Here is a 27,640-nt window from a genome sequence, read left to right as displayed (position 1 = left end):
CTCATAATCAAAATATTAAAATAATAACTCAGATCACGACACCAGTCTATAGATGATTTTACAGCTACAGACACTAATAGGTACCCAATGGGATTCTCAAAAACCAATCTCTAAACCTCCATGAAATCAATCAAGTCACAGCAACTAAACACAGACCACTGATTCCTAATCAGCATCATCAGCCTTTCTTTAATGCACAGGAAAATCTTGAAGAACCCTTTCTCATGCAGCCTGTCCAGGGCAACAGACTTTGTTATGTGGGTACAAACTTACATATACTTATGTGCATGGGGAGGTCAAATATGACATCTAAATCCTTAGAGTAGCATGGCAGCTTTTTTGTTTGGAGAAAATATGTACTCTGTCCTAAATGTTTATTTTGACAGAGGAGATCAATAAATTGTTCTCCATTTTGACTTGTGATCTTCTTGCTCCAGTAGAACTGTGTAATGTGTAAGTCAATTCACGAATGATGTAATCCTCCCCCCCTATTTTATTTTCTTTTTCTTTTGTAAAAGTGAAATTAAAAGGGCATATTCTGTTTTCTCAGAGGCTCCAAACCAAAATTATCATCACCACAGAAAAGCAACTCCTACACATTTGATCTTTAACCTTATGATTCCTTGTGGGAGCCAAGCACTTGTTTAAAAAGACAACAGTAAGACCAGAACCCATCACTCTTTTTCAAGCACAATTAACTGCATGGAATATTACTCAGTCAGTGGCATGTAACTTGTGGTTCCCAAATCATTTACTGCCTTTCAAGCTTGTGAAATTATGGATTTCAGTGGTTAATAATCATGGTACTAATGTCAAAACCAACAGAATGCTGTAATGCCAAAAAAATGAAATATAATTTAGAGTCTGTTCTTGTTATTTTCAACATTCATCTCAGTAAGGGGAGAGTTGGAGATTGTGACGGGAAAAACAGGGAAGAAGAAGAAATCAGGCATGCTTCTTGTCTGTCATGAATGAAAGGACAAACTATTGCCTTCCTCTTCAGGAACCAAGAGAGTTAAAAGGACAAGATGATCAGCACAAATGAATGCATGCGCAGTAATTTGCTAACATTGTATACTGTTGTTTGCATTCCCACTGTACAATACCATGGAGAGCTGATGAGCTGTGACAATGCCACAGAGCTATCATCATTTGGGAGCACATGAAGATGTTAATAAAACTGCCAAGTATCAGAACACCACATCTGTTTTCTTTTTGTTTGTATGAGATGCTTCCATCCACTAGGCAAGTCTGTCTTCTCAGCGTAGCTCTCATGGGTCATATCAGAGGGAATAATCCTGGAAGAAGCTGTAAACCCTTCAGGGAGCCTGTCAGCTAACCCAGTAGCTTCCTATCTAAATTTTCCAATTAATTGTAACAAGATATAACTCATTTGCACAGATTTTCCTCTAAAACCCCAAGTTTCCTGCAAAACAGATAATCAACATCCCTATTTTATATATAGGCACTCTGACAGAAAAATTTTTCATCTCACAGAATTACAGAATCTTGAACCATGGAATGGTTTGGGTTGGAAGGGACCTTTAAATGTCACCTAGTGCAACCCCCCTGTAGTGAGCAAGGTCATCTTCAGCCAGATCAGGTTGGTCAGAGTCCTGTCCAACCTGACTTTAAAAGTTTCCAGGGATGGGACATCTACCATCTCTCTGGGCAACCTGTGGCACTATTTCACCACCCTCAGTGTAAAAATTTTCTTCCTTATATCTAGTCTTAATCTCCCCTTTTTTAGTTTAAAACCATTACCCCATGTTCTGTCACAACAGGTCCTGCTAAAAGCTTTGTCCTGATCTTTCCCATAGGTCCCCATTAAGTACCTAAAGGCCACAATAAGGTCTCCAAGGAACCCAGCACCAAAGGCATAATTGTAGAGAGAGCACTGATCTTCCCAGTCTAGCCCTGGGGCTCCACAAAAGCATAAATTCAGGATTAGGTTCAGTGCCCCAAAGTTGTAAAATGAGAGCTCTTCAAAAGGCAACCTCACCCAAGGGAAGATTATAAAATCAAGAACACCATTGAATGCATGATGCAAACTGATTTTCAGTTACAAAGTAGATCAGGTTTCTGTCTTGAAAAATTTCTCTACAGATTTTTATCCAGCTACATTAACCAAACATGAAATTTCCTCCACTGCATTTCCCCTTTATCTACAAATGAGCTTAATAAATCATTGCAAACTTCAAAAATACTGTCTGAAAGCAAGGGGCTTATCGAGGACCAATTAACGAGGTTTCTAATCAGAGTTGGTGCACAGCGTAAAGCACATTTTCACTTTATTGTGAGGCTGTGCCCCTGCAATTTAACCGCACTGCCTAAATGCGCCAGTTCTTCATTAACAGTCCCAGATGGCTTGTTCAATATTCAGCACATAATATATTTTGAATTCTGGCAATATTTGAATTCTGATAATCTGGATGCATGACTGTAAAAGTCCTCAACAGTTCATTTTATGTGGACCTTTTTATCAGCAGTGCTCTAGAAACTGTAGGACCAACTTCTTAGCTTTTATTATATTAAAATCAAACATCTGCTTTTCAAAACCAGATTCACATAATGCACATTCAACATCAACCTGCAAGGGAAGTGAATAAAGTGCCAGCAGCAGCAAGATGGCAATAAGAGTGAAAGTTCTGCAAGCCTAAGCTCATATTCCTTGGCCAACTGAGAGTCTGGCCTAAACATGCATTTTGTCTCTGGATAGGGAAAATGAAGCTTCTTCTATCTTTCTGCTGTCATCTGTTTAACCAACAGGGAATCAGTATTGGTGGTCATTTGGAGAAACTGCATCAATCTCTCCTGGTAAGAATGGAGACTGCTGCACCATATTAGGAAGAAAGGAGATGAAAGAAAGAAAGGGAAGATGAAAAATCCATGGAAACCACATTAGAATCTGACTGGAACTTATTAGTATCTTTGGGGCTTGATCTGGTTATTAACATTACTTGAAACTGTCTTTCATAACTTTTAGTACACTTTTCTTTACAATTTCCAGTTAGTATTTTAGACTTGAAGCCAGTAGCAGGTATTTTTATATAAGCACAGAGGTTTTTTTCTAAAAAAAAAAATATAGCTACTTACTTAAAATCAAAAGAAATCTGAGAAGTTTCAAATGTAGACATGACAATATATAATAAGAGTATGAAGGACTCTATGACCTATCCAACAGACAACAAAAGTACTTCTCAGACTTTCATTGCCTGGAAGACAAGACCTTTTTTCTGCTTTGGCAGGGGGCCTGGGGGGTGGGTTTTTTTGGAATGTCATTCAAGTTTAAGCAGTCCAGTAAATTTTCTGATATTTCTATCCTTCTGCCTTTTTCATTTACAGTTTGCATAATTACGCAGAGAAAAAAAAAAAAAAAAAGAAAAAGCTTGTGACAAACTAGTTTTCTGTGCTTTGTCCAAATGAGCATAGTTTGGAAATGCTGCCTCAGCCTAAGAACAATAGAATAGCAAATAATTGAATTATTAGATTTTGAAATTACATACACCCTGGGACAGCTGTGGAAAAGCCACCGCTGGACACATCGCCTCTTGAAATATATACATTGGATTTGGCTGTGGGATGTGAAAGAAAGTTTTATGGTGGTTCTTCCATTCTTTATAACATTGCATAAGCTCCTTTCCCCTTTATTTCCATAACAGCACATAATTTTTTTATGAACTATTGGGTTTTAAACCCTGTTTCTCTGACCCATTTACTGCTTCTCATTTGCCTTTGAAAAATTCTCATACACTAAGACAAATTCATCATCCTCATCTACCAAAAAAAACAACCAACACAAACCCCATGGCAGTAATACTATTTGTAACCAATGCAACAGGTCAACTCGAAAGACAAATTTCCACCTAATGCTAATATCAGGGTTACATGGAAACAATTGTATTCTGATATATTAGAAGCAGTAAAGCTCAAAGAGCTTTTAATTAATTCTTTATATACCTTAAGTTAGCCACTCCCAAATATACAATAGAAAAGGAACAAGAGAATAGTATTTTCTCTTTCACTGTGGGTTAATGCAAATCCTGATTTCCACCAGAAAAATAAAACATTGCTTTATATGCATATGCATCTTTCTGGAATTAGGGATGCCAGTAGAACACAGGCTGTTCTGAGGCTAGTCCAGGCTAACAGTCAGTGCTTCATAGTCTGAACAAGATTTTGTAGTATTATGGAAAAATGAATATCTAATGCAAGGCATTTCATACAGCCCCTGAATATGGCTCAGTCCAACATAGCTAAATAGGCCTGCATTAAGTACAGTTCCTAGAATCCTCCAGATTTTTCCAGTGTCTTTCCCCTTCCCCCTCCACTGTTTCCCATATGTCTTCATTCTCATTCCTGCGATGAAAGAAAAATCCCCATGCTGGAAATTGCAGCTGCAATTCTAGAACCTAAAGTAGAATGATTGGTTTGACAAGGAAACATCTACTTTTCTTCTGAGATTACCTGCATTATCTGTACAAGACCTGAAGTAGCTATTCTAACAACTCAAAATTAAGCCATTAGCTTCGTTATGATTTAGAGCACTTGCTTATGAACAATCCTCCTTGTTATTTCGTTTACTACAGAAAAATCTCTCACCAGTATTCCTATACAGAATACAAATATCCCTTGCATCAGCTACACTTAACAGATATTATGCACTGGAGGAAAAGTTTTGCTGAGTTACTGGAGTTCCTTAGTGGGTTCACTGGGACCAAACTAATAAAAGACACGTAGATTTGCCTATGAGAAGTTTTGATTAGCCTTCTACTCTGGATTATATGGTTTTCTTCAGCATATTTGCTGCATCTTCTACAGGTTTCCCACATTTCAAACAGCCTATAAGTAGACAGCCAGGATAGCAGCATTCACAGACAGCATTCACATTGCTAACTTTTTCCACTGCATGTTAGACTTCTCCAGTAAACTAAAAGCTCTTTAGTAAAGTCAGAGTAATTAAATTTGGTCAGCTTTCCACTGAAATAATATTTCCATTAAAAAGAAGTCATTAGACTACCCCATGAAATCCAACCTTTTAGTGCAAAAAGTACTATCAAAAATCTAAATTGGAAAATATCTTAGAAGAGACAAACAAGTCAGCCTTTATCATTAGCACCATGACCTGAAATCTGAGGAAGCCAACATCTCTTATAAGGTGCTCTTTTTAACATGTTCACTGACAAGGGCCTCGAGCTATACTGCAAGTGAGAACTCTCATTCCTGCTCTGCAGACACAGTCTCCAAGTTCAAGATCATTGCAGCACATCCAGCAGTGAAACAGAGACTCATTTTAATCACAGCTACAGGATTTACAAGGGATAATGGACAGATAGGGTGAAGTTCCTTCATTCAGGTTCCCAGTTCAGATCACAGTCTCAAAATCTGGTTCTTTAACACTAGAAGTTAAATGGTTTGTGAGAGACCACCACCACCTGAACGTCCTGGTTTTTCTGGGTCACATGCATCATTACAAGGTGGGACACTTTCCAATCTCCAAAGAAGAAAAATGAGAAAAAGATCTCTATCTCTAATATGACAAAAGGACATAAACAGAAATGGTAAAATAGTTCAGTTGACGTAGGAACAGTTCAGAGGTTTACACAACCTCTAATACAGTTACAGATGTTCCAATGGCAGAAAAAAAAAAAAGAGCCAACAAAATAAAAAGCACTGTATTTTGCTCATCCACCTGTTTATCTTTTGCTTTCTAACGGAAAAAAAATAGTTACGTTAAAAATGTCAAGTGCTTGACTATTATAGAGCTTTTGATTAGCCTACAGATGGAAAAAAAAGATGGGAATTAGTGCTGAAGAAGTGGATTCATGCAAAGCATACTATACCTTTTAATAAATGCTCAAAATGCATGTACATTATTTCATCCTCTCACCAGAAAGAACTTTTTCTCCCACTCACTCCCCTGAGGAATGCTTTTACAAAATTGCTCTTCTCAATAACTCCTATTTCAAAATTCTTCCCTATCATTTTCATGTTTTTTCAGTTGTTTGTTTAAAAAGCATTTGAAATCCTTTTACTACCTGCAGGTAGTTTTTTCTTTTCTAGAAAAGAACCCCCCAAAAATTAAACACTATACCTGCACATTGCACTTTTCCTTCCTAAAGTAAACTAGTAGCTAATGGAGCAAAATATGGATTCAGGAAAGGTGGAATTTCTCTGTTTTCCGTCTTGAGCTTCCTCTGAGATGCAGGACAAAGTATATAGGACTCATTTTAAAAAGGGCATCCTCTTTATGTCTTGATACTGTGTTGAGTTTTAGGTCCCTCACTATAAGAAAGCTGCTGAGTTGCTGGAGCATGTCTAGAGAAGGGCAATGAAACTGCTGCAGGGTCTAGAGCAAAACCTTTATGAGGAGCAGCTGAGGAATATGGGATTGCTCAGTCTGGAGGAGGCTGAGGTGGGACCTTATTGCTCTCTACAACTACCTGAAAGGAGGTTGTGGTGAGGTGAGGCTTGGTCTTTCAAGTAACTACCAGTAGGAAGATAGGAAATGTCCTCAACTTTCTCCAGAAGTTTAGATTGTATATTAGGAAAAAATTCTTCACTGAAAGAGTGAGCAAGAATTGGAACAGGCTGCTCAAGGAAGTGGTGGAATCAGCATCCCTTGGAGGTGTCCAAAAAATGTGTGGATGTGGCACTTCAGGAATCATTTAGTAGGCATGGTAGTCTGGAGTTGACAGTTGAACTTGACTATCTTAGAGTTCTTTTTCAAACTTAATTATTCTGAGATCTTGTTCTCCCTACCTCCTGTCAGATGTTGCCCACAGCAGAGAAAATTTGCCTCAGTCCTAGCAGAAATCTAGCTTCAGTGATATTTAATATAATACCCCAGATTGTGGCCCAAGTTGGCAAGACAAAATTATGTTCTCTTTTTCTCCCTCTGGCACCTGTACAGTAATTTCTGTCTTCACAAAGGTGACAGATTTGAGTAAGGCACAGGTATCTAAAGCCACATAGCTAAGCTAAAATTAATTTATCTGCAACAGCTCTCTCTTCATTTTAGCAAACCACAATAATAATTCAGTTCTTCTCCTCTTGCAGAGCATTGTGAAGCCAACTTTATAAATGTCTCTAAGGCTGTGGGAAATCCCTGGACAGAAACAGCTACCACAGGCCAGAACTTTAAGACTGAAGTAGCTGCAGTGTCCATGGTTCCAGTTACAGATACTGGATTTCTCATCCTGTATGCCTCTGAAAATGGCTCTCCTAGAGTGAGTCCAAGGTGCAGGGTAGGTTACAACAAAGAAGGAGAAAATGAGGAAGTCAGGCCCATCTTTTCTATTTCTTCCCTTTTGCCATTTACTTTCATGACCAACCAGTGTCTTAGTACAACTGGGGCTCTTTTGCAGAATGAGGAGGACAGCACATTCTCTGTCCTAGAAACCATTTTTCTCTTAGCTCACTGAGGCTGAACTCTTGCTTCCCTGGTCTTGCACTATCATCTACCTATATAAACCAAGACAGTTTCTCTCCTTCCTAAAATAAGGGGTTTATGAGGTGCACATTTACAAGCAAGCAGTAAAACATAGCCCGTGAAGACTTTTTCTTAAAGAAACAACTGTGTGCCATTGATAGTAAATAGGTTAAATCATCTATGTCATGGAAGAGGAGCAATCTGTTCCCTCCCTATCAAGTTTTCTGGCATGCCAATCTCTAGTTGTACCAGGCAAATTGAAAACACTCAGGTTTTTTGCCAGGATCCTCAGTCCCAGCAGATGATAGAAAATAGGAGGGGTCATATAGTTAACCTGCATTCAGACTACTGTGTGTTTGTGTGTGTAAATTTCTCTGGTTTTTGCATCTTACCTGTCTTCTAGTGCCTACCATTTACCTAAATGGACTCTCTGGGTTTATTTAGATTTATTTAACTGAACAACACATTTAAGAAAATCCACATTGTTATTTCTAAAGAGAATTTCAAATTACGGCTTTAACGGAATGATATTTTTTGTCTAACAAAATATTCACATTTTAATAAGTCATATCTTTTCCTCTAACCATAGCAAAATCATGTGTGTCTATTAAAGCCTTCACTGGCTTCTAAATTTATGTTCATTTAGCTAGCAAAATAGAGACAGTAATGCAAAAATACACCAAAGTAAAAATGATGCTTCCAAAGTGCACACTGAATATGAGGAAAAACACAGTCACTAACAGTTAAGAAAATGAATAAATCATCTACTTGGGACTCCCACTCTGGAGACAGAAGTTCTAGATCTGGTTAGGTCATCTGTTTGCTTTGTTTTCTGTTTGTGCCACACAAGACATGGCCCCACATATGTGACTTTATCAACATACTACACTCTATCTCTGGCTCTTGACCAGCTTTATAAGGCTGACCTGAGCATTTGAAGACTCATGATAAGTGTAGAAAATGTAATTGTCTCCTACATGGTTGTATATCACCTTCTACCTGCAGCCATGGAGAGGACATTGCCATTAGAGGAGGTGGCACATTGAGCCATATACTCATCACAGGGGTAGGAGATGGAATAAAGTCACTGGTTGTCTTCAACAAAAAGAATAAAATAAAAACTGTAAAATAAATTTTTAAAATCACATTTTTTAACTGCAAGAACCACTAAAAGAAGCCTTTGTTTATACAGACATATTTGCAGTAAACTTTTGTAAAGTTCTTTTCCTTTGCTAAGGTTGCCTAAAAGAAGTGACTGAAATGTATTATATGAAGCCTGCGGTGTTTGCACCATTTGCAATAAATATTTTAGTATGCTTTTAAAGGATGTGAAGTTAAATTTATGCTCTGTGTTTAGTTCATTTACACTCAGAATTTGAATACTTTCCAATATGAAGTCACTAACTAGTCTGCACTGGACCACTGTAAACCCAGCATATTTCCATTCATGTCAATGCAATTGATGTTAAGTTATTAATTGTGAAGGGCAGCAGATTTTGATGCACTGGAGGTTTTGGGGTGAGAAAAATTGACTGCAATTAAACCATGGTTGTTAAAGCCCAAACTGCTGAAAGATTTCTTTGAAAAGAAAACTGCTTACTCAGGAAAATGTTTTTAGTTTGGATCAGCGTACTATACTTCTGTATGGCATTAGCATCTGATAAGCTTAAAGCAGATGGTGAAAAGGGAATATTTTAATTCCATTCCTGCCTGGCCAGTGTTGTACCAGCACCAACTGTTTCAGACACTTTGGAGCATGGTAATATTTGCAAGTGTTTTCTTCAAAAATGTACAAAATCTAATGCTAAGTACACAGGACTGTTTTGATACAACTTATCAACTGCTACCAAACAGAGCAGATTCAGACCACATTTATTCCATTTGCTAAATTCAGAATTTCCCACGTGCAAGCCAAGGGTATTATGCTAGACAAAAGTGGGGGGGTTGTACACTTCTTTGTTTGCTTGTTTGTTTATAAGACAGCTATTATAGCCACGTACATTTCTTGCCAGATCAAAAGTTTGAGTGAGAAAACAAATTTATTTTCCACTGAAGAATGGTGGTAGAGAAAGTTAAATCTTTTATATCTCCCTTGTTATCTTATTCTAGGTACAAAACTTGCCATCATTTTCCCTTTTATATTGGACGCAAGACAGTTCTCTTAAAAACTACTTCCAATTATGTACATGATCATTTGGTATAAATCATTTTATAAATAATTTTAAAACTGGAACTTTTCTACCATCATTTTCATTTGGATGCTTATTCCTAATACAGTAGTTGCACTTCACAAAAAATTAGGCCAGGCAATACATTAAGAAGGCCAACAGACATCTGTTCTATCAGCACTGCAGGGAAATGACTTTCTTTTTAGGAGTAATATATTTTTGAGTATGGAAGTTTTTTCTGCTTGGAAGCCTTTTTAAAAGGCTGGAAACTTCTTTAGAGCTTACTATTTTGAATACTGGAGGTTTAAAATCTTAAACACTGTCTTATGAAAATTATGAGTTAACACTGAATTTCACTGAAGTAAAGGATTGTGCATAGAATCTTGCTAATTCAAAAGGATGTTTTAATATTAAAGAAAAAAGACAACAAAACCTGTACATAAACCACAAACAAGAATCCCTGGCTGAGTGATAGATCTTGACCTTTCCAGTAATGCCATTTTAAATGAAGAAATTGACAATTTCAAATTTTTGTGATATAATCTTGATGGTTTCCATCTAGTAAGGATTATTTTCCCTACTTTATTCATCATAATCCATGTACTTTGGAGAAGAGAAGAATCCCTTATGAACAGCTATGAACATGCATGGTTTATTCCTGAAACCAAAATCCAATATTAGTATAAGTGACAATTCCATTTTGCTGGATATGATTCAGAATAAAATAAAGGTAATTTTACAAATAAAACCAGGTTATCAGCTATAGTAGAAGAAACACCAGCATACCTGATTGGTCACCTCTAATCTGTAACATCTACCGAGGCCCCGACAGTAATCTTGTAGGCAATATCCTTGCTTTAAACACCATATATCTACTTCAAAATATCTGAAATCTCTAAACAGTCTTTAAAGAAAATGCCTTCTTATGTCAGTGTCCATCAATTTGTGAAATTCTCAGCAGAGAAACAAAGCAATGAGAATAAAGAGCACACATGTACTTGTATTATTAAATACAGGGGCTGTACATGCATATTAGCTTTCTGGCCCTGTATGTGATTTACCATCACTCTAATCCGCAACACAGATGACTTTTTGTGAAGAAATAAACTTAGTCATCTTTAAGGTCTGCGAGGCCCAAGGCTCAGCCCCATCTATGGAGAAATGATGCCTTGTAAATAACAAAGCCTTCTTTGCCTACTACAGGAAGTACACAATTGAGATTCAAACACTGACAGCCTGGTTTGACTGGCTTGTTCCAGCCTTGTTCTTCCAGATTCAGCACAATAGGTCTACAGTACTTCTGTCCACTCATCTTGGTAATTGTTTGCCTCATTTCTTCAGAGAAATATGGAAACAAATCAAGATCAGACAATCAACTTATTCCTATCTTCATTTAACACCTGCAGATGACAAGCAGTAACATCCTAACATAGCAGGATGCATTGACAGGGGCATGGCTCGTGTGACATTACAATGCCAAAACCTGAGATAATCACAGAATCACATAATGTTAGGGTCTGGAAGGACAGAATCACATAATGTTAGGAACCTGGAGATAATAATTTTGCCTAATGAACGAGAATCATAGAATCATAGAATCATAGAATCATAGAATTGTCTGGGTTGGAAGGGACCTCAGAGATCATCGAGTCCAACCCTTTTACCACCGTTGCGGTTGCTAGACTATGGCACTGAGTGCCACATCCAGTCTCTTTTTAAATAGCTCCAGGGACGGAGAATCCACTACTTTCCTGGGCAGCCCATTCCAATGCCGGAAACACAGAGAAGAAAGGAGCAGAAAGAGGTCAAACCCAAACCAAAGTAAACAACCAAGACTCCAAAAGCCCAAGGCTGAAAAACACACTATGAAATGCTTGTATGATTTCTGTAACTCAACCTGAAAAGATATCTGGCAAATTCAGTTTCCAGTTCTATAATGAAGAATTTGGAATAACTATATATTTAAGTGACAGGCTTTTTCATTCTTGAAATACATCTGTGAGGAATAAGTAAAAACAGTTGGGTTAATTGCATTTAGTGATTATTTTCATAGGGGTTGTAAATACATTTTTAGGGTGAAATTTAGACACAGTACATGTCATTACCTGTGCAGACTGTGAATTTATGCTAATTGCCTTCAGGAGAGGAGAGAAGAAAGTCAAAACTAACTTGAATTAGTGGAATAGCCTGAACTAAAAAGAAGACAATTCATAACAACCACAAAGCAGTACTATTAGGTAGGGGAAAAAAATAAAAAATAAAATAAAATTTAAAAATCAGCCACACAAACTTATTTTCTCACAGAATAAAAATATCTAGAGCTTACTGATAACTCAATCTGAAGATGAGTCAGCAATGACCTGGTGTTGTGAAGTATCATCTTACTGGGATGCCTAAAAGTGACTAAGTAAAACAGATGGCATCCTGTTTAAAGTAAGGCAATAAAACAGCTGACATAGGGGTTTCAGGCCTGTTAGAAGAAAAGGAAATGCATTTGCTTCATATCCAACCATTCAGACCCAAGAGGAGACACACCTCAAACTTGGCTTTTATCTTACTGTGTTTTAGGGTGGCTTGAGGGCACTTTGACCTGCACTGCACCAGAACGTGGGTGTTCTAGCAGGAACAAACCCATCAGAACATTCATCTTGGTTGAATTTGCAGATCACACCTTAATGGCTAAAAATAGTAGGACAACACAACAGTGTGTTGTTCTTGAAACATTTCCTACCCATTCAGAGTGGAAAAAAAGTCGTGCACTCTGATGCACAGATGCTTTGGCTACTTTTTCTGCTGAGGTACATTCATGCCAGTAAAGAAGTTGCTGTACTGCCTTTCAATTACTCAACAGTGAAAATATTTCAGAAAGCCTGGGGTTTAGAACAAAATATCTTAGGAAGCACTGGTCAAACTTCAGCTGAAACATTGTGTACTGTTTTGGGCATCACTTTTCATGAAAGTAGGCCCAAATATAGCAATCTAGGTGGAAAGATGGAAATAATGGATTTTACTCAGGCTAGAGAAGGTAAGAGCAGACACATGACAATAGGCTTCAGATTTATAGATCTATAGCCTTTTTGTAACAGCAGGAAAGCTGGAAAGCAGCAGGAAAGATGGAAGTTATACAATTAAAAGCTATATAACTGGAATTAAAGCTAAGACTGAGTAGGGAAAGTATGGAAATCTTTGTTGAAGGTACCTGTATCTGAACCAGAGCCATGGAGAACAATAGAAAAACCAACATGAGCAACTCATTCCTTTAGCACAAAGAGAGCAAGCTCCTCCCCAAGGGAACCAGCTCCAGCAACACCAGCCATCCTGAATCTGGGCTGAACACAGGGTGTTGTAGTCATAAGAGAACATCTGCTTTTCAGAAAACACCTTGTTCTCATCTCAGATTGCAAACCAAAGTGTAACAAATTTCCCTGCCCTGCCAAGACGAGCTGGCAGTAGCAGTGAACTAAATTCAGCAACTTGTAGTAAATGAATGAGCCACAATTTGGTTTGAGGAAAGGGTGATCTTAGAATCCTGCATGAATAATCTTTCATATTTATCATATCACATCACCTACCCTATCACGTCATATCTAATTAGAAACTCATAAACTGCTTCCGAGTGCTTTAGGTTTGTTTCCTTTTTCAACACACTTAGGAATAGCACAGCCTTGTTGTAAAGCTTCCTCTTCTCTCTGGTAGTTTCACCTTTTCTCTTCCAATTTGAAAATACTATCCTGATGGCAAGCTATGGGGTAAGAATAAATATTTATTAGAAAACTCTCCTTTGACAAGTCTTTGAAAGTGCTTTAAATATTTTCAGAACTGTGCAGGGATTATTAGCTATTATACTCCTCAAAGTACCCTAACTACTGTGAGGAACAATAATTAATCCAGTCTTAAAATACCCTGATAAGGCAGGTATAAATACTTTTACCTTAAAAATACAAAAACTGCATTCATGCATGTCAGTAACTTATAATCATGAACATAAATTCTGATTGTGTCTGAAAGATACACAAAGATACAATTCAGCCAAAAATACTTAAAGAATTAGAGAGATAATTAGAAGACAGGATGATATGATTCATTGATGGAGAGAAGACTTGGTTTGGCTCCCCCTTTTCTTGGTGCCAGAGACAAGGTAAGGACAGAAAGGAAGGAAATGGATTTAAGCCTCGGCAGCTGAATTGGCCTGGGAAGCAGACCCCAAAGGACAACCTGCTGGGCTGATATTCAGGAAAACCTGGAAGATGTTTGGCAGGGTGCAAAGGTTTAAGACTGATTCTGGTGCAAACTGAAAGGCTCAAATTTTTGGGGGGGGATGGTGTGAAAAACGTGAAATTGGCATCCTGATGGATAAATGTCGGTATTTTTTTCCAAGTAACAAGAGGAAACAGCTTCAAGTTGCCCAGGGAAGGTTTAGTTTAGATGTTAGGAAAAATGCCTTCACAAAAAGGCCTGTCAGGGACTGGAATGGGCTGTCCATGAAAGCATTGGAGTCATCATCCCTGGAGGGGATGACATGTAGATGGGGCGCTGAGGGACATGGTTTAGTGGTGGACTTGACAGTACTGGGTTAACAGTTGAATTGCATGATGTTAAAGGTCTTTACCAAAAAAATGACTCTATGATGGGAGGGAAGCATTGCACAGAGACCCAATATTACTATGGATATAATAATTTCCTGTACTAGAAATACGAGAGATGACAGAAGGAACTGGTCTGGGTCAAGCTAATAAGTGCTGATTACATGTCAGAAACCTCCCCGCTCCAAACCTGTAACAGCAATGTCATCAGAAGATTCATTGATGCAGATGTGCAAATTGAAGCTTGGACAAGTTATGCTGCTTGCCCACAACCATAAAGGCAATCCAAGAGAAGATTTAGACCAGGACAGATGTGGTAATTGCTGTAGTATGCTCTAACTACTTCCCAGTTCTCCCCAGCCCCAGTAAATAAACTTGCCATTGTCCTTGAAAGCAAAGCCATAGCATTCTGGTGGATACAACTCCACATTTGTTATCTATTTCTCTAGCTTTCAGAGAGTATGCGTAGTAAGACTCAATGAATTTTATTTAAATTTTACACACAGAGAGAGCAGCCATACATTTTAAGTACCAAACTAAGGCATCTTGAGTCTCCTCATAGATGTCCATTTATCTCCCCTGACTGTCTATACATGGCCATACAGGATAGTGGCAGGATTAGGATATGTATAATACCTTGATTACTCCCCAGGAGGAGAACCTGTATAAAAAAGTTGCTTTTCATAGTGCCAGCCATACTATTTTCAACTACTGCTGTTTTTCTTACACAAAATTTTGCATTATGAATACCAAAATTAATGTCTGGCATGAATACCTGAATTTGAAGACATTCAAAATGTTTGCCTTTTTGTCTTCCATCTTTATATTCTATATAGTAATTTAAATCAATTATTCTAACACAGAAACTTATTCTTAATTTATAATTACTATCAACTGACCTGCATTCAATTAGAAAATTTCTCTCTTCTCACACAAGCATCCCTATCATCACAGTTATGTTACTCTAATCTTGTTTTCTGAAGCACACATATATCACAAGAAACACAGTTCAGGACGCAGCTTCCTCCTAGTTAAAAGGGAAGGAAAAGGGATTGCTTACCATTTTCCCTTTTATGTGACAGATGCCTTTATCCTGCACACATGAACCTGGGCAAATGATCCCAAGGTTAGAAAGTAAAATCTTTATCATCGGACTTACTTTTTTTTAATAATAATTACTTACTTTAATAATAATTACTTACTTTTTAAATTTTTAATAAATAAATTAGTATGAAGAAAAATTTTCTAAGGAGCAGAAATGTCCCCTACGCCCTCCCCCCCAAAAACCCCACCCATCTGTGGCACGAAATAATTTCACATAGAACTATGTTACTCTGATTTTTCTTCATTTAGGATGTCTTAGACTGCAACTTGTTCATCAAAAAAACCCCAAACAAAAATAGCCAAACTTAATTTTGTCTTACCTAAGCTCTGACGCACCATGGTTAATGGTAGCAAAACGTATGTTTTTGTTACTGAAGTGAGCGAGTGGGTATGACTCAGTTATGTGGAGGAAGCACATTGAATAATGAAGTGTTACCCTGATATGACAGTTTTTCAGATTCCAAAACACTATAAGGACTTGCACTGAAAAGCTACATCTATACCAACAAAACAGTTAAATCAGCTTACTGGTAAAAATTACGCCTAGTTAACAAACACTGTGTTGGAAATAACAGCAAAAATTCAGAGTGTTGATCTCGAGTGCACTTCAAGGTGAAATTTAGTATCAGAACAGAGTATCAAAAGGATGTTGAAGAAAGCCACTTGTTAACACAGGTTAAAGCCCTGAGGTCAGTGTAGAAGCCACTAACACACTACTTGAGCTACATTTCCCCAGTGGAAAACAGCCTATATTTTGCATGGCAGAAATATAATGTACTATAGAGAAAACTCTCAGCTCCAAGCAAGCAGAAACATTTTTTTCAGCAAATGTCTATGAGAATATTTGACTTCCCCAAACAGAGGCAAAAAAGCCTCCTGCTGCTGGCATCCAGTCTGCAACCAACCCAGCCCTGACAAGATTCATTCTGCAAATCCTTGGCACAGCTGGATAAAGTAATCCCAAAATTTCAAGTTGATACAAGGAACATGCAAACAGGACCTGGTAACAATGGAAATACCATATAGAAATCACAAAATTACCTCGAGTGGCAAAAACATACAAAACACTGAAATCAGCTGAGAAGCTTAAAACTCTGCAAGATGCTCTGTGCAGTTGCACCATGGGAAGCACATTCCTGCCAAAGGTTTTAAAAGGAAATCTGCAATAGAATAAAAACTCAACGGGCCTTTAACAGTGCCAAACAGCATTACCTAAGCTCTTAATCATGACTTAACACTGCATTCACTTACACCATCTTTACCTAGTATTACCAAAATGGCCAAATATTTTTCAGTTTATTGCAGAGGTTCATTCTTTTTAACCTTAAATGAAGGTTTTGCAATGCAAAAGGGACAAAAATATATAGTTACAAAATATAGTTACAAAATGAAAAACCAAGGAAATGTTTGCCTTCTGAACTTTATATAGGATTGAATTCTCATCTTCCTATTAAAATGAATCCCATACTGTAACAGCAGCAACAATGAAGAAGAAAGAAGACAGGAATAAATCTCACAAACTGTGTAGCCACTTCAGTGAAGTATCCACCTGGTATGTGTACATCTCTCTATCTTTAGTGATGTACAGGGGAGGGGAGGGGAGGGGAGGGGAGGGGAGGGGAGGGGAGGGGAGGGGAGGGGAGGGGAGGGGAGGGGAGGGGAAGGGGAGGGGGAGGGAGGGGAAGGGAAGGGAAGGGAGGGGGAGGGAGGGGAGGGGAGGGGAGGGGAGGGGAAGGAGGGGAGGGGAGGGGAAGGGAGGGGAAGGGAGGGGAAGGGAGGGAAGGGAGGGGAAGGGAGGGGAAGGGAGGGGAAGGGAGGGGAAGGGAGGGGAAGGGGAGGGGAAGGGAGGGGAAGGGAGGGGAAGGGAGGGGAAGGGAGGGGAAGGGAGGGGAAGGGAGGGGAAGGGAGGGGAAGGGAGGGGAAGGGAGGGAGGAAAAAAAGAAGAAAAAAGAAAAAATGAAGAAAGGAGAAAAAAGAGGAGAAAAAAGGAGGAGAAAAAAAGGAGGAGAAAAAAGGAGGAGAAAAAAGGAGGAGAAAAAAGGAGGAGAAAGGAGAGAAAAAAGGAGAGAAAAAAGGAGGAGAAAAAAGGAGGAGAAAAAGGAGGAGAAAAAGGAGAGAAAAAAGGAGGAGAAAAAGAGGAAAAAAGAGGAAGAAAAAGAGAAAAAAAGACGAAAAAAAGAGAAAAAAGAGAAAAAAAGAAAAAAAGAAAAAAAAAGAAAAAAAGGAAAAAAAAGGGAAAAAAAAAGGAGAAAAGAAAAAGGAGAAAAGAGAAAGAGAAAAAGAAAAAGGAAAAAAAGAAAAGGAGAAAAAGAAAGGAGAAAAAGAAAGGAGAAAAAAGGAAAAGAGAGAAAAAAGAAAAGGAGAAAGAAAAGGAAAAAGAAAAGGAGAAAAGAAGGAGAAAAGAAAGGAGAAAAAGAAAAGGAGAAAAGAAAAGGAGAAAAAGAAAAGGAGAAAAAGAAAAGGAGAAAAAAAAAGGAGAAAAAAAAGGAAGAAAAAAAAGGAGAAAAAAAAGGAGAAAAAAAAAAGGAGAAAAAAAAAAGGAGAAAAAAAAGGAGAAAAAAAAGGAGAAAAAAAAGGAGAAAAAAAAGAAGAAAAAAGAAGAAAAAAAGAAGAAAAAAGAAGAAAAAAGAAGAAAAAAGAAGAAAAAAGAAGAAAAAAGAAGAAAAAAAGGGAGAAAAAGGGAGAAAAAGGGAGAAAAAGGGAGAAAAAGGGAGAAAAAGGGAGAAAAAGGGAGAAAAAAGGGAGAAAAAAGGGAGAAAAAAGGAGAAAAAGAGGAGGAAAAAGAAAATAGAGGAAAAAAGAAAAAAAAAACAAACAAAAACCCCTTACACCAAGAAAGAAACAAACATACACAAACCCCCCCAAAAACTGCAAACCACAAGCTACAATCTGTAGCTTAAACTCCTCAGAGTACTGATAGTTTACAAATACAGATTTTGTATAAATTGGATAATGAAAAAAAATGTCCATCATCTCACTAGTTGTGTATATCAGATAATCCTATGTTTCTCTTACAGGCAGCTGACCTAAACTACTGAAAAACATTCTTAAATTTTATCAGAAACTGATGCAAAAAAAAAGTTATCACAACCTGTCTTACACTTTGCTACTTGTTTCATGTTCAGGTTTTTTTATCTTTATCGTTTGCATGTAGTTTTCTTTCCAACTTCTCCCTCCAAATGCTCAGTGCATTAGCAATTATTGTGATATGAACAGATTTCTTACAGCTTGAGATCATAGAGCAGCTCAGCCTGGATCTAATTTTCTGCAGAACAGAGAAGAGCACAGAAAAGCAAGAAAAGGAAGTTCTTGGATTTAATTATTTTTTAATTCGCTGTCTATGCTGCACACACACACATACATATGTCAACTTAAGTGAAAGACATAACAAGAACATGGAAAAAGATAGTTCAACATCTTTGGCAGCAGTCCCACAAATTGTCCTGAAAGCAGTAAGCAGAAATAAGTAATTACATATTGCAAGACTTATGAAGGCCTAAGGGGAGAAAGCCTTGAAAAATTTCAGAGAAAACGAGGATACAGAAACCAGGAATTTCTAGGAGGAAATTGAAATGAAACATTCACACAGGCTATTTTCTCTCAGAATGAACACTGAAATAATTTCTAGTGTTTAAAAATATTTTATGAACACTCTCCTGCAGACGCCTTCTGTAGCTCATATGTACTTCAAATGAGCCACAGATTAATTCAAGCTGGAAGAGAAGCCATCCAGTTCTACCCTTTTCCCCAAGACAGATTCAACTACATTATGTCATTCCTGACATATTTGTCCTGTCTGTTCTTAATGACTACCAATGTATAAACTCAGCAATTTCCCAAAGCCAGCTATTCCAGTGTTTCACAATCTTTAGGATTTGAAAGCTTTCACTACTATCTAATCTGAAGTTTTTTCTCTACACAGGAAAGGCCCTTATTTCTTGTACCGTCATTATACAGAAACACTGCCCTTTATCTTTACATGGCTCTTAAAATACTGAAGACTCATCATCAGTCCTTTCTCATTCCCCTCTTCTTTAAGCTGAGCAATTTCATTTCTTCTGATCTTTTGTCCACAGTTATCTTTCTCATATATCTGACCACCCTTAGCTGGAGACATTCCAATGACACACACTGCTCTTAGAGATGCCCAAGTTTGGGCACATGGGCTCCAGCTGTAGAGTAGGACTGCCTGACATATCTACTAGGCTCCTCAGTTTATATAAACTGGTATGATCCTTGCCTTTTTTGTAACAGTGTGACACTGTTGGCTTTCTATTCAGTTGCATGATTCAACCTAATTCCGGCTACTTTTCTACAGAAATGCTAAGCAATTGTTCACCATCCTCTGCTTTTGAAGTTATTCCTGCTTTAGCACAGTCTTCTATTTATCACTGCTGACTACATTTCTGCTTTTTTCCAAATGATTTCTCTAATTTGTCAAAATTATTTTCAGTATCACTATAGTCCCTTAATGCTGGCAGTCCCTCCTATCCTAGTGGCACATTTAGCCAGAATATTTTATTTCATCATCCAGCTTTTTAATGGAGACACTGACCAGACTAAACTCGGGGCCAATGATTGCCAAGTCTCTTTGCTTCAGAGCAGATAAAGCATCATTCTACTTCTTAATACCTAAGGCTGATATTCTGCAGTCCTTCATATTTTAACCACAAAACAGGGAATATATACAGTAGAGTGTTATGTACATTTCCCAGTATTTATTCTCTAGTATTATAAATTTCTTCTATATGCTAAATACTTTAAAACATTAGATTTCCTCTCTGCATGACTAGATTCCCCATCGTAAACCTGTAAGTGCATGTGGTAAGTTGTATTACAAGTGCAAAGTCCTTTTCAATCACAAGTGACTATAATATTCTTGGGTGGAGGAATGGTGCAAGTGGGTTGCCAGAAGGACCACCTTCTACCCAGTGACAGCACAGGAAGCAGAGATCACTGATTCTGCTGCAATGAGACGGTGTCAGCAAGCTGCAGCCACTGTGCACCCAGGAAGCAGGGAAAGAGAAAGCTTACCAAGAAGTCTGAACCACAAGAATTCAGTATTTCAAATCAAAGTACTTGAACTTTATTCTATTTCTATTTGTCAAAGTTTGTCTAGTTTGCCAAGACACTGTACTTTGTAACAGTAAAATATGTAATGCTGCACAGGGATGCCCTCAAGAGAATACATACTAACTAGCTATATGTAGCTATATCAATTTACAAATGTCTCATATTTCTATTAGAAAACAGATAGAATTATTTATATTAAAATATCACTTTAAATACGGCTACTAATTATACAGTCTATTTGTGTCTGCTTTGAATAACCGAATTCCCAGTATTTCATTTTATCTCAAGGGTAAAAAAAAGACTTTAATTCCCCAGATATTCAGTATTTCTGAACATCTTCAATCTGCACATTCTATCCATTATGCAAAGCTCATTCTTGAGATTAATGCAGGGCTTCCATGACTCAAATATTTCCTGCAAGATGGAATTCAGATTCCTTAGTGATCTGTAACCCTAGCTATGCACTGGTTTCTACAGAGATCCTTTCCCCTGGGTAGGTCAGGAACTTTGCTGCTGCTTAAAGGCATTCCAGTGCACATAAAGGTCCTAAATTTATAGGTCTAATGGTCTGCAGAAAACCAGCAGCCTAAAGAATGAAGTAGATGCCTGTTACCCACATAATGCCAAAAAAAACCAAAACAAAAAACCCAACATAGCATACTACATCTTGATTACTTCTTTTCTTATCAGTCAGTCTTATTTCTCAGATTTCTTTTCTAAATTAAGTATTACTTCAGCAAATGCAACTACACAGCATAATGGCCCTCTATAGAACTGGGTAAGCTACCCCAACAGATGTTCATCTAAGCTTATAGTCTTTTTGTCTCACTAGCTCAAAGGAATACTCCTTCTTTGAAGAGTTATTATTTTGGTAATAAACTTTCAAAATTTCTTAAAAATCTCTGGGAAATTATCAACACACTATGTTTCAACAACTATTCATTTAAAAGAGAGATGAATCTTCATTATAATGTAATTTAAAAAGACATCTAAATAAGCAATACCACATGTGAACATGACAAATTCATCTTATACTCTCTACACCTCATCTCAATCCACTTACATAAACGCACATGCAGAAAACTTCATGCATTAATAACCTTAGATTTTCTTAGCATGTTATATGGCTTGTGTTCGTCCACTAATCAAAATGTTCTTAAACAGTACGACCAAACTGGTCTACAAAATTATCTATGCAATGAAAAATCATCAAGGCTATTAAGCACACAGATACAACAGCTAACACAGTAAGTCCTTAGCCAGCCAGCTGCTAGGCACAGGCTGAGTATCCTTGTGTGCTCTTAACCCCATTTTCAAGGGGGAAGAACTTGAAGGCTTGAAGTCTGAGCCATTATTTTTTATGTTCTATGCAAATCATAAACAACAGAAACATGTATATTTTCCATTTCTTTCATGGATGAGTTAAAAAGTAGCATTTTAGTTTAGCTACATCGTGTACTGCATTCACGTCCTAACGATCTTAAGGATACTCCAGCATGGTTGATACACACACATATAAAAATTTCTTCTTACCTTACTCAGTAGCTGTGTAAGATAGGTTTTGCCTCAGCAGAAAACTAGATATCGAGCTATTCTGCATCAATTGTGTAATTTATTGAGCCATGCCTATTCATTGTGAGGAGAAAAAAAATAACGTGTCTTACAATTTAATTTGTTTGGAGAGCAACTTATGCTCCCTTCCTTTAGGAGAAAAAGATAAACAAAACCCAACAGTCTTTCTCCACTTTATCAGTAGGTCAAAAACCTCTTGAGTACATGCAGGCCACTGCCCTGCTCAACCAGCACAGAGCAACACTAGGATAAGTCTCTGAAACCCACTGATTACCAAAATTTCAGTCCAGCTGTACGAGGCCCAGGCAGGAACTGCAGTGGTCCCAGGAGCAGCATGAGCCAGAACAAACTCACTTGCTGGGGTCACTCGTGCTATGTCAGTTGTGCAGCTGTGGAGCTGAGCCACATCCCAAGAGCCATGTTCCTTCCCTCACCTCCCTGCCTAGGCCCCTGCTCAACTGGCTGGGAGAGCACATCACACATGGCACTCAGCCCACTGGCTCACACTTCTCTTCTTGGTTCCCAAGATTCAGATCAGCTGCAGCCCCCTCCCCACACATCAATAAAGCCCCAGAAGAAAAAGCTGTGGAAGCTTGCCTTGCTATTAGCCTAAAAGCAACAGCTTTTGTGGGAGTGAAGGGGGAAAGAGGTAACTTCCTCCTTCCCTATACTCATCCACTAGCTACCAACAGAAAGGTCTCTTTACTAGCACAAACCTTGAAGCGACTGACTGGAGACCCATGAAGAATCTGAAGCAGTCCAAGTCTCTTTGGTTGAAGACAAACTTCCACCTGGCAACGTGAGTCAGTGCCCCTTAGTGAGTCTGGTGTACACAAGTCCCCCTCTTTTTCATAGATTAGGTAATGTTTGGAACATGCTAAGCACAGTTACGTGTGCTTCAGTGGACCAGCAACCTTTTAGCCATTTGGGAATTCAAGAAAAACCAGTGCTTCTCCTGCATTAGAAGTTTCTGAGTCCTGGCATCTTAATTAGGCTGCCTCAACTACAGAAGCCTTAAAAATAGTTATCACTTCCATTTATCTGCAGCCAGAATGGATAATGCTATCCTCTCAATTGCCTCTCTGCCTTAATACTCTATCCAAGCCTGCTAGTCCCTCACCCATTTTTCTCAGTCATGTGAGGCAGTTCTTTCTCTTCGCTGCTCTTTTTTCCCAAAAACAGGACATGAAAAAAAATGTTCTAAAGGTTTTAAACCAGCAAACTAATAAAATAAAAATGAAATATAAGCAAATTTCTTTTTTCCTGTAAAAGGTTCCAAAACCAAAGTAGGCAGATTTGCAGAGCCATTTCTGCCTGGTGAGCCAATGAAAACGTTCCTCAGAACATGTCTGTCTTTTCTTATTAGTATATATTCACTCACAAATTGCCCCATCTTTAACCAAGAATTAAAATAGTTAAACTGAGTAACTGTAACTCCTTACTTTATTTTTATTCTTTTTCATGTTTAGACAGCCTCACAGCTTCCAAGAGCCAACACAGCACCCTGGTCCCCCTGGAACCCAGTCATCCCATTCCTCCAGCCACTGCATGAGTCATTGTTGCACAGCATGACATTCCCTTTGGAAAGCACTGGTTCCCAAACCACTGTCCTCAGAAAGCTGGCTGGCTACACGCTGCTGGCACAGGTCCTTGCTTCCAACTGCTGCACAGATTTAAAGGCAACCAAGACACATTAAACACTATCCTGATACACATTTCCCTGGTAAGCTGTTAATTTAGTTGCCGCAGGGCAACAATCTTCTTGTGAATGAACAAGTAGGTACCTCAAAACAATTTATGATCACTCCACATAAAGAAAAAACAAACAAAACCAAAACTGCACAGAGGAAGTCTTGCTCTAGATAACGTGTCAGCTCTCTGTGCAAATCTTGCAAGTAGTCTGGGAACTAGGCCGAGATCAGGAATCATCTCCAGCTCTACCATATGGAGAGGCAAGACACCAGGCAGTCACTTGTTTTACTTAAACATGTGTTTCTTTTACCAGCAGTATTAACATTCCCTTGTTCCTGTTTATACTTAAGCTACTAACTTTTTCCCTTTCATTTTGTTTTTGCTTTTTTAAGAGTTCTCTGTTCCTGTCAAAGGGAGTTAAGCTAAGCAGAAACAAGGTGTGTATGTGGGTTTATTACAGAGTAAATGTGTCCCCACTTGGAGATACTGGGGAACCATTCCTACAGTTCATATGCATACCCCCCCTTAAACCTTACTAACCTTCACGTGTAAGATGGCACTTGGGTTGGGTAACTGGTTGTTCACTTAATAGACCACAATAAAGCACAATTTAGCTGAGACAGCAAGGTACACAACACCAACCCCTGGTTTTTACCATTTGTAAAAGGTGCCTATTTTTGTAACTTAAGACAGACTTTTCTAATCATTTGCAAAGCAGTGATAACATCATGGCACGAGAGATCCTGCAGCTGATCTTGAAAGGGCCTGGATTCCCTGCACTCATCCCCAAGTGACACCTTGGGGAATTGTTTCATAAATTCAATATAATGCTTAGAGAGAACTCATGTTAAGTCAAAGTTCGTTGGGACCTGTGACCCAATGTGCAGACTGCAAGGAATGTATCAGAGGAAAAGTAACACTTTCAGTTTCCTGAGATGGTCTCCTCCTATAAGTCACTCTGAAATTGCTCAGAAAATCTAAGCTGATCCCTTTCCTGTAAGAGCAGCAGCACTTGACAACCAGCACGTATGTTAGCAGTAAAATACATGTTACCACAGCAGGGGTAGCTCACAGCACTGACTCCTTATTGGCTCACATGGCGCGAGTTTTTACTTCACTGTTTCAAATCAAGTGAATCAGAAGGTCATCTCTCTGGCCACAGGCTAAGTCAGAGGTGTACCTAGCCAAGTTCGACCCAGGCTCTCTTCAACAGGGACAGCGTTTAAGCTGGTGAATGAATGATGAAGTAGTAGTAAACTTACTTTCCAGTGATTAATTGGCTTCTGGATGGTGTGCACATAGGCTGAACATAATAGTTCTCCAGTTTAACCCCTTCAGCAGCTAGCTTGTCCAGAGTGGGTGTCCTGATCTCCGATCCGTGGTACCCTACGTCTCTGAATCCCTGATCATCAGCCAGGATGAAGATGATGTGAGGCTGTGAGCTGGGGGCGCCGACCCCCAGTTCCTCTCCCAACTCGCTCCTCGTCGCCTCCCTCTCTCCAGGGCCGAGTCCGAGGCTGTCCCAGGACAAATAGCCGTAAGCGAGGAGGCTGAGCAGCGAGAGGCCGGCCAGAACCCCCACAGCCAGCATTTTCCCTTTGCACAGGCGGTGAGGCCAGCTGCACCCACCGCGGGCCATTCACCTCGGCTGGAGCAAGAGCGAGTCAGAAGAGAAAAAGAATAATAACCCCCCTCAAAAAACACCCCAAAACCAAACCAAAACAAAAAAACCCCACGACCAACCAACCAACCAACCAACAAACCGAAGCGGTCTCTGAGGCGGAGGCAGGGACCGTCAGGGGTCCCGCCAGGCCGGGGAGCGGCGAGGAGCCGCTCTCATCGCAGCTACCGCCAACTTCCACAACTTCAGCCGCTGCCGCGGGAGAGGCGGCGGGGGCCGCCCTGCCCGGAGCTGGCTCTGGAGCCGCTGCCGGAGCCGGCCGGGTGGGCAGGGCCCCGCCGGGGGTCACAGCATCCTCGGCCCGCCTCCGGCCCCGCACCGGGGCGCCGTTGCCTGCCCGTCCCGGGGCCGGTGCCCATGGCAGGGAGGAGAGTCGGGGCGTCCCGCCGGCGAGAGGCACCCGACGGGCCGGGTCGGGACGGGTCGGTAGGTGCCTGTCTGCCTTCCCCGCCCGCCCCGCGCCCCTCAGCGCACACCGTCCCGCCCCCTCCGGCGCTGCTGGGCCCCTGCTGGGCCGCTCCCGCCCCTTCCCTCCTCTCTCCTCCCCCTCCCGGCGCACGGCCCCGCCGGCGGGAAGGGCACCGCGGCCTCGGGGGCAACCGCAGCCTAGCTTATCCTTGCCAGAAGCCCCGCAAACCCATTTCCTGCCCGCGCCTGGCCCCCGGCAACTTCTGTCGTGCTTTCTTTCGTCCCTTCCCTCCCTCTCCTGCTCTCTCCTTCCCGCGCGGTAGCAGCCCCTGCTGCCCTCCGCATTTCGGAAGGGGAGCCCCCCCGCTGCAAAGGGTAGCAAAGGGTAGCTTTCCCTGCCATCCTCGGTGGTCGTTTGGCACGCACACACACACCGAAATATTAAGTGTTTCTGAAATGGCCACAAACATCTGGAAGGTTGGAACGGACCGGATTTGTTTTCAGCCACAAACCAGTCCTGAATCCCCAACCTTCCAGTTCCTGTAACGCTGGGTGAAATGCAAGGAATGTGCCTTTTCAAAGTTCTGTCATTCAAAAAAAAAAAAAAAAGTTAAAGTGTGAGAATGTGCTGCAGTTGCAAAGTACAACTTCACCTAGTCCTGAAAGACGCTGCAGCAAGCAGAAACGAACATTCATGCATCAATGAGGCTAAAACAAAGTAAAAGCACAGGTTTGACCTGCCTAACATAAGTCATCATGACAGGAACAACTTTTACTCAAACTAGATTTTCTAAAGCGTTAACTCTTAAACAGCTGCTTGGAAAAAATGCATAGTGTGCTTACTAGCTGTCAAATGTTGGCTTACACACTTTAAGTATCTCCAGTAACATTCTGTAATATGAGAGACTGGATTTTGCCTGCTTAGATGTCTGAAAATATAATACAGTTAGTAACAATGCTTGGTGTCCTTGTCCTGGAGAGAAACAAATCAGTCATGCTGTCTTGAAGGAACTTCGAGTTTAATCTAAGTTATTTTGTGTGACCTAATGTGAACAGAAAAGTCCCTGTTCTGTCCCTGCGAACAGAAACATCTGTTGAAGAAGAGTTGTTTGGAGATAACTAAGCCTCATGCTGCATTTTATAATGCTGCAGCAGGGATTATGTGGAAGTAAGTAGATTTAGTGATTTTAACGTGCTATTGAAGGGCTTCGCCACAATGGAAAATGATATTGATAACATTGCATCTACATTTCAAAAGCTACACAGTTTAACTCCTGAGGAACAACATCTTTCCTGAAATCAGAGAAACTTTACAGCATATACAACTCAAGCTCTTTTCTGCAAAACAACCCCAAAACAAAACAAACCTCCAAAACCTTAAACTGAAGAAAACCTTAAATTTTCATATGTTGAAATGACATTCCCTTTAAAAGAATTCTCTACATTCTTTTAAATTCTCTCTAAAACGACCAATGCAAATTGGATTAGTAATACTGTTTTGGCTTTAACCCCTCTGTTACCAAATGGCAACCAAAATCTGATGTCCTTTGCATATAAACAGTAATTGCACCATGGGCCCAGACAAACATTAAAGCATCACACTGAACATATGATCAAATGTATTTCTATTTCCAAGTAGTTATTGTTATTTTTTAAAATAATGTTGGTTTTCTGTTTTTAAAAATATCAAACACCAGCTATCACAGTACATGTATGATATCCACATACAATTACCTATAACAAGCCATATATGGTTTTGCTTATTTAATCAAAATACATTCATCCAAGATTCAGCTTGGTGGGAGACTGGCCAAAGGGGCTCATTCCTGAGTAAGTGACCAACATCAGTAAGCAGAACTACAGAATCATCTCAAAGAGAGTTTAGAATAGTAAATGAAACAAACAGAACAACACAGCCTTCAATTTT

The 27,640-nt window shown here is 39.5% G+C and overlaps 1 protein-coding gene across 1 annotated transcript in view; it reads right to left on the bottom strand.

Annotated features, from left to right (window-relative positions):
• Nucleotides 1-25,516, bottom strand: part of ARSJ (arylsulfatase family member J) — a 46,617-nt gene extending 21,101 nt beyond the window's left edge. The window contains exons 1-2 of the mRNA XM_030450623.1: nucleotides 25,380-25,516; nucleotides 24,887-25,272 (exon numbers count right to left, since the gene is read on the bottom strand). Coding sequence (XP_030306483.1) covers nucleotides 24,887-25,263 — 377 coding nt within the window. The 5' untranslated portion in view covers nucleotides 25,264-25,272; nucleotides 25,380-25,516. The remainder of the gene's footprint in view (nucleotides 1-24,886; nucleotides 25,273-25,379) is intronic.
• Between the last annotated feature and the right edge of the window lie 2,124 nt (nucleotides 25,517-27,640).

Source organism: Calypte anna, chromosome 4B, assembly GCF_003957555.1.
Source record: "Calypte anna isolate BGI_N300 chromosome 4B, bCalAnn1_v1.p, whole genome shotgun sequence".
NCBI lineage: Eukaryota > Metazoa > Chordata > Aves > Apodiformes > Trochilidae > Calypte > Calypte anna.
The sequence above is the reverse complement of the archived record's forward strand: the minus strand, read 5'-3'. Positions and strand labels throughout refer to the sequence as shown.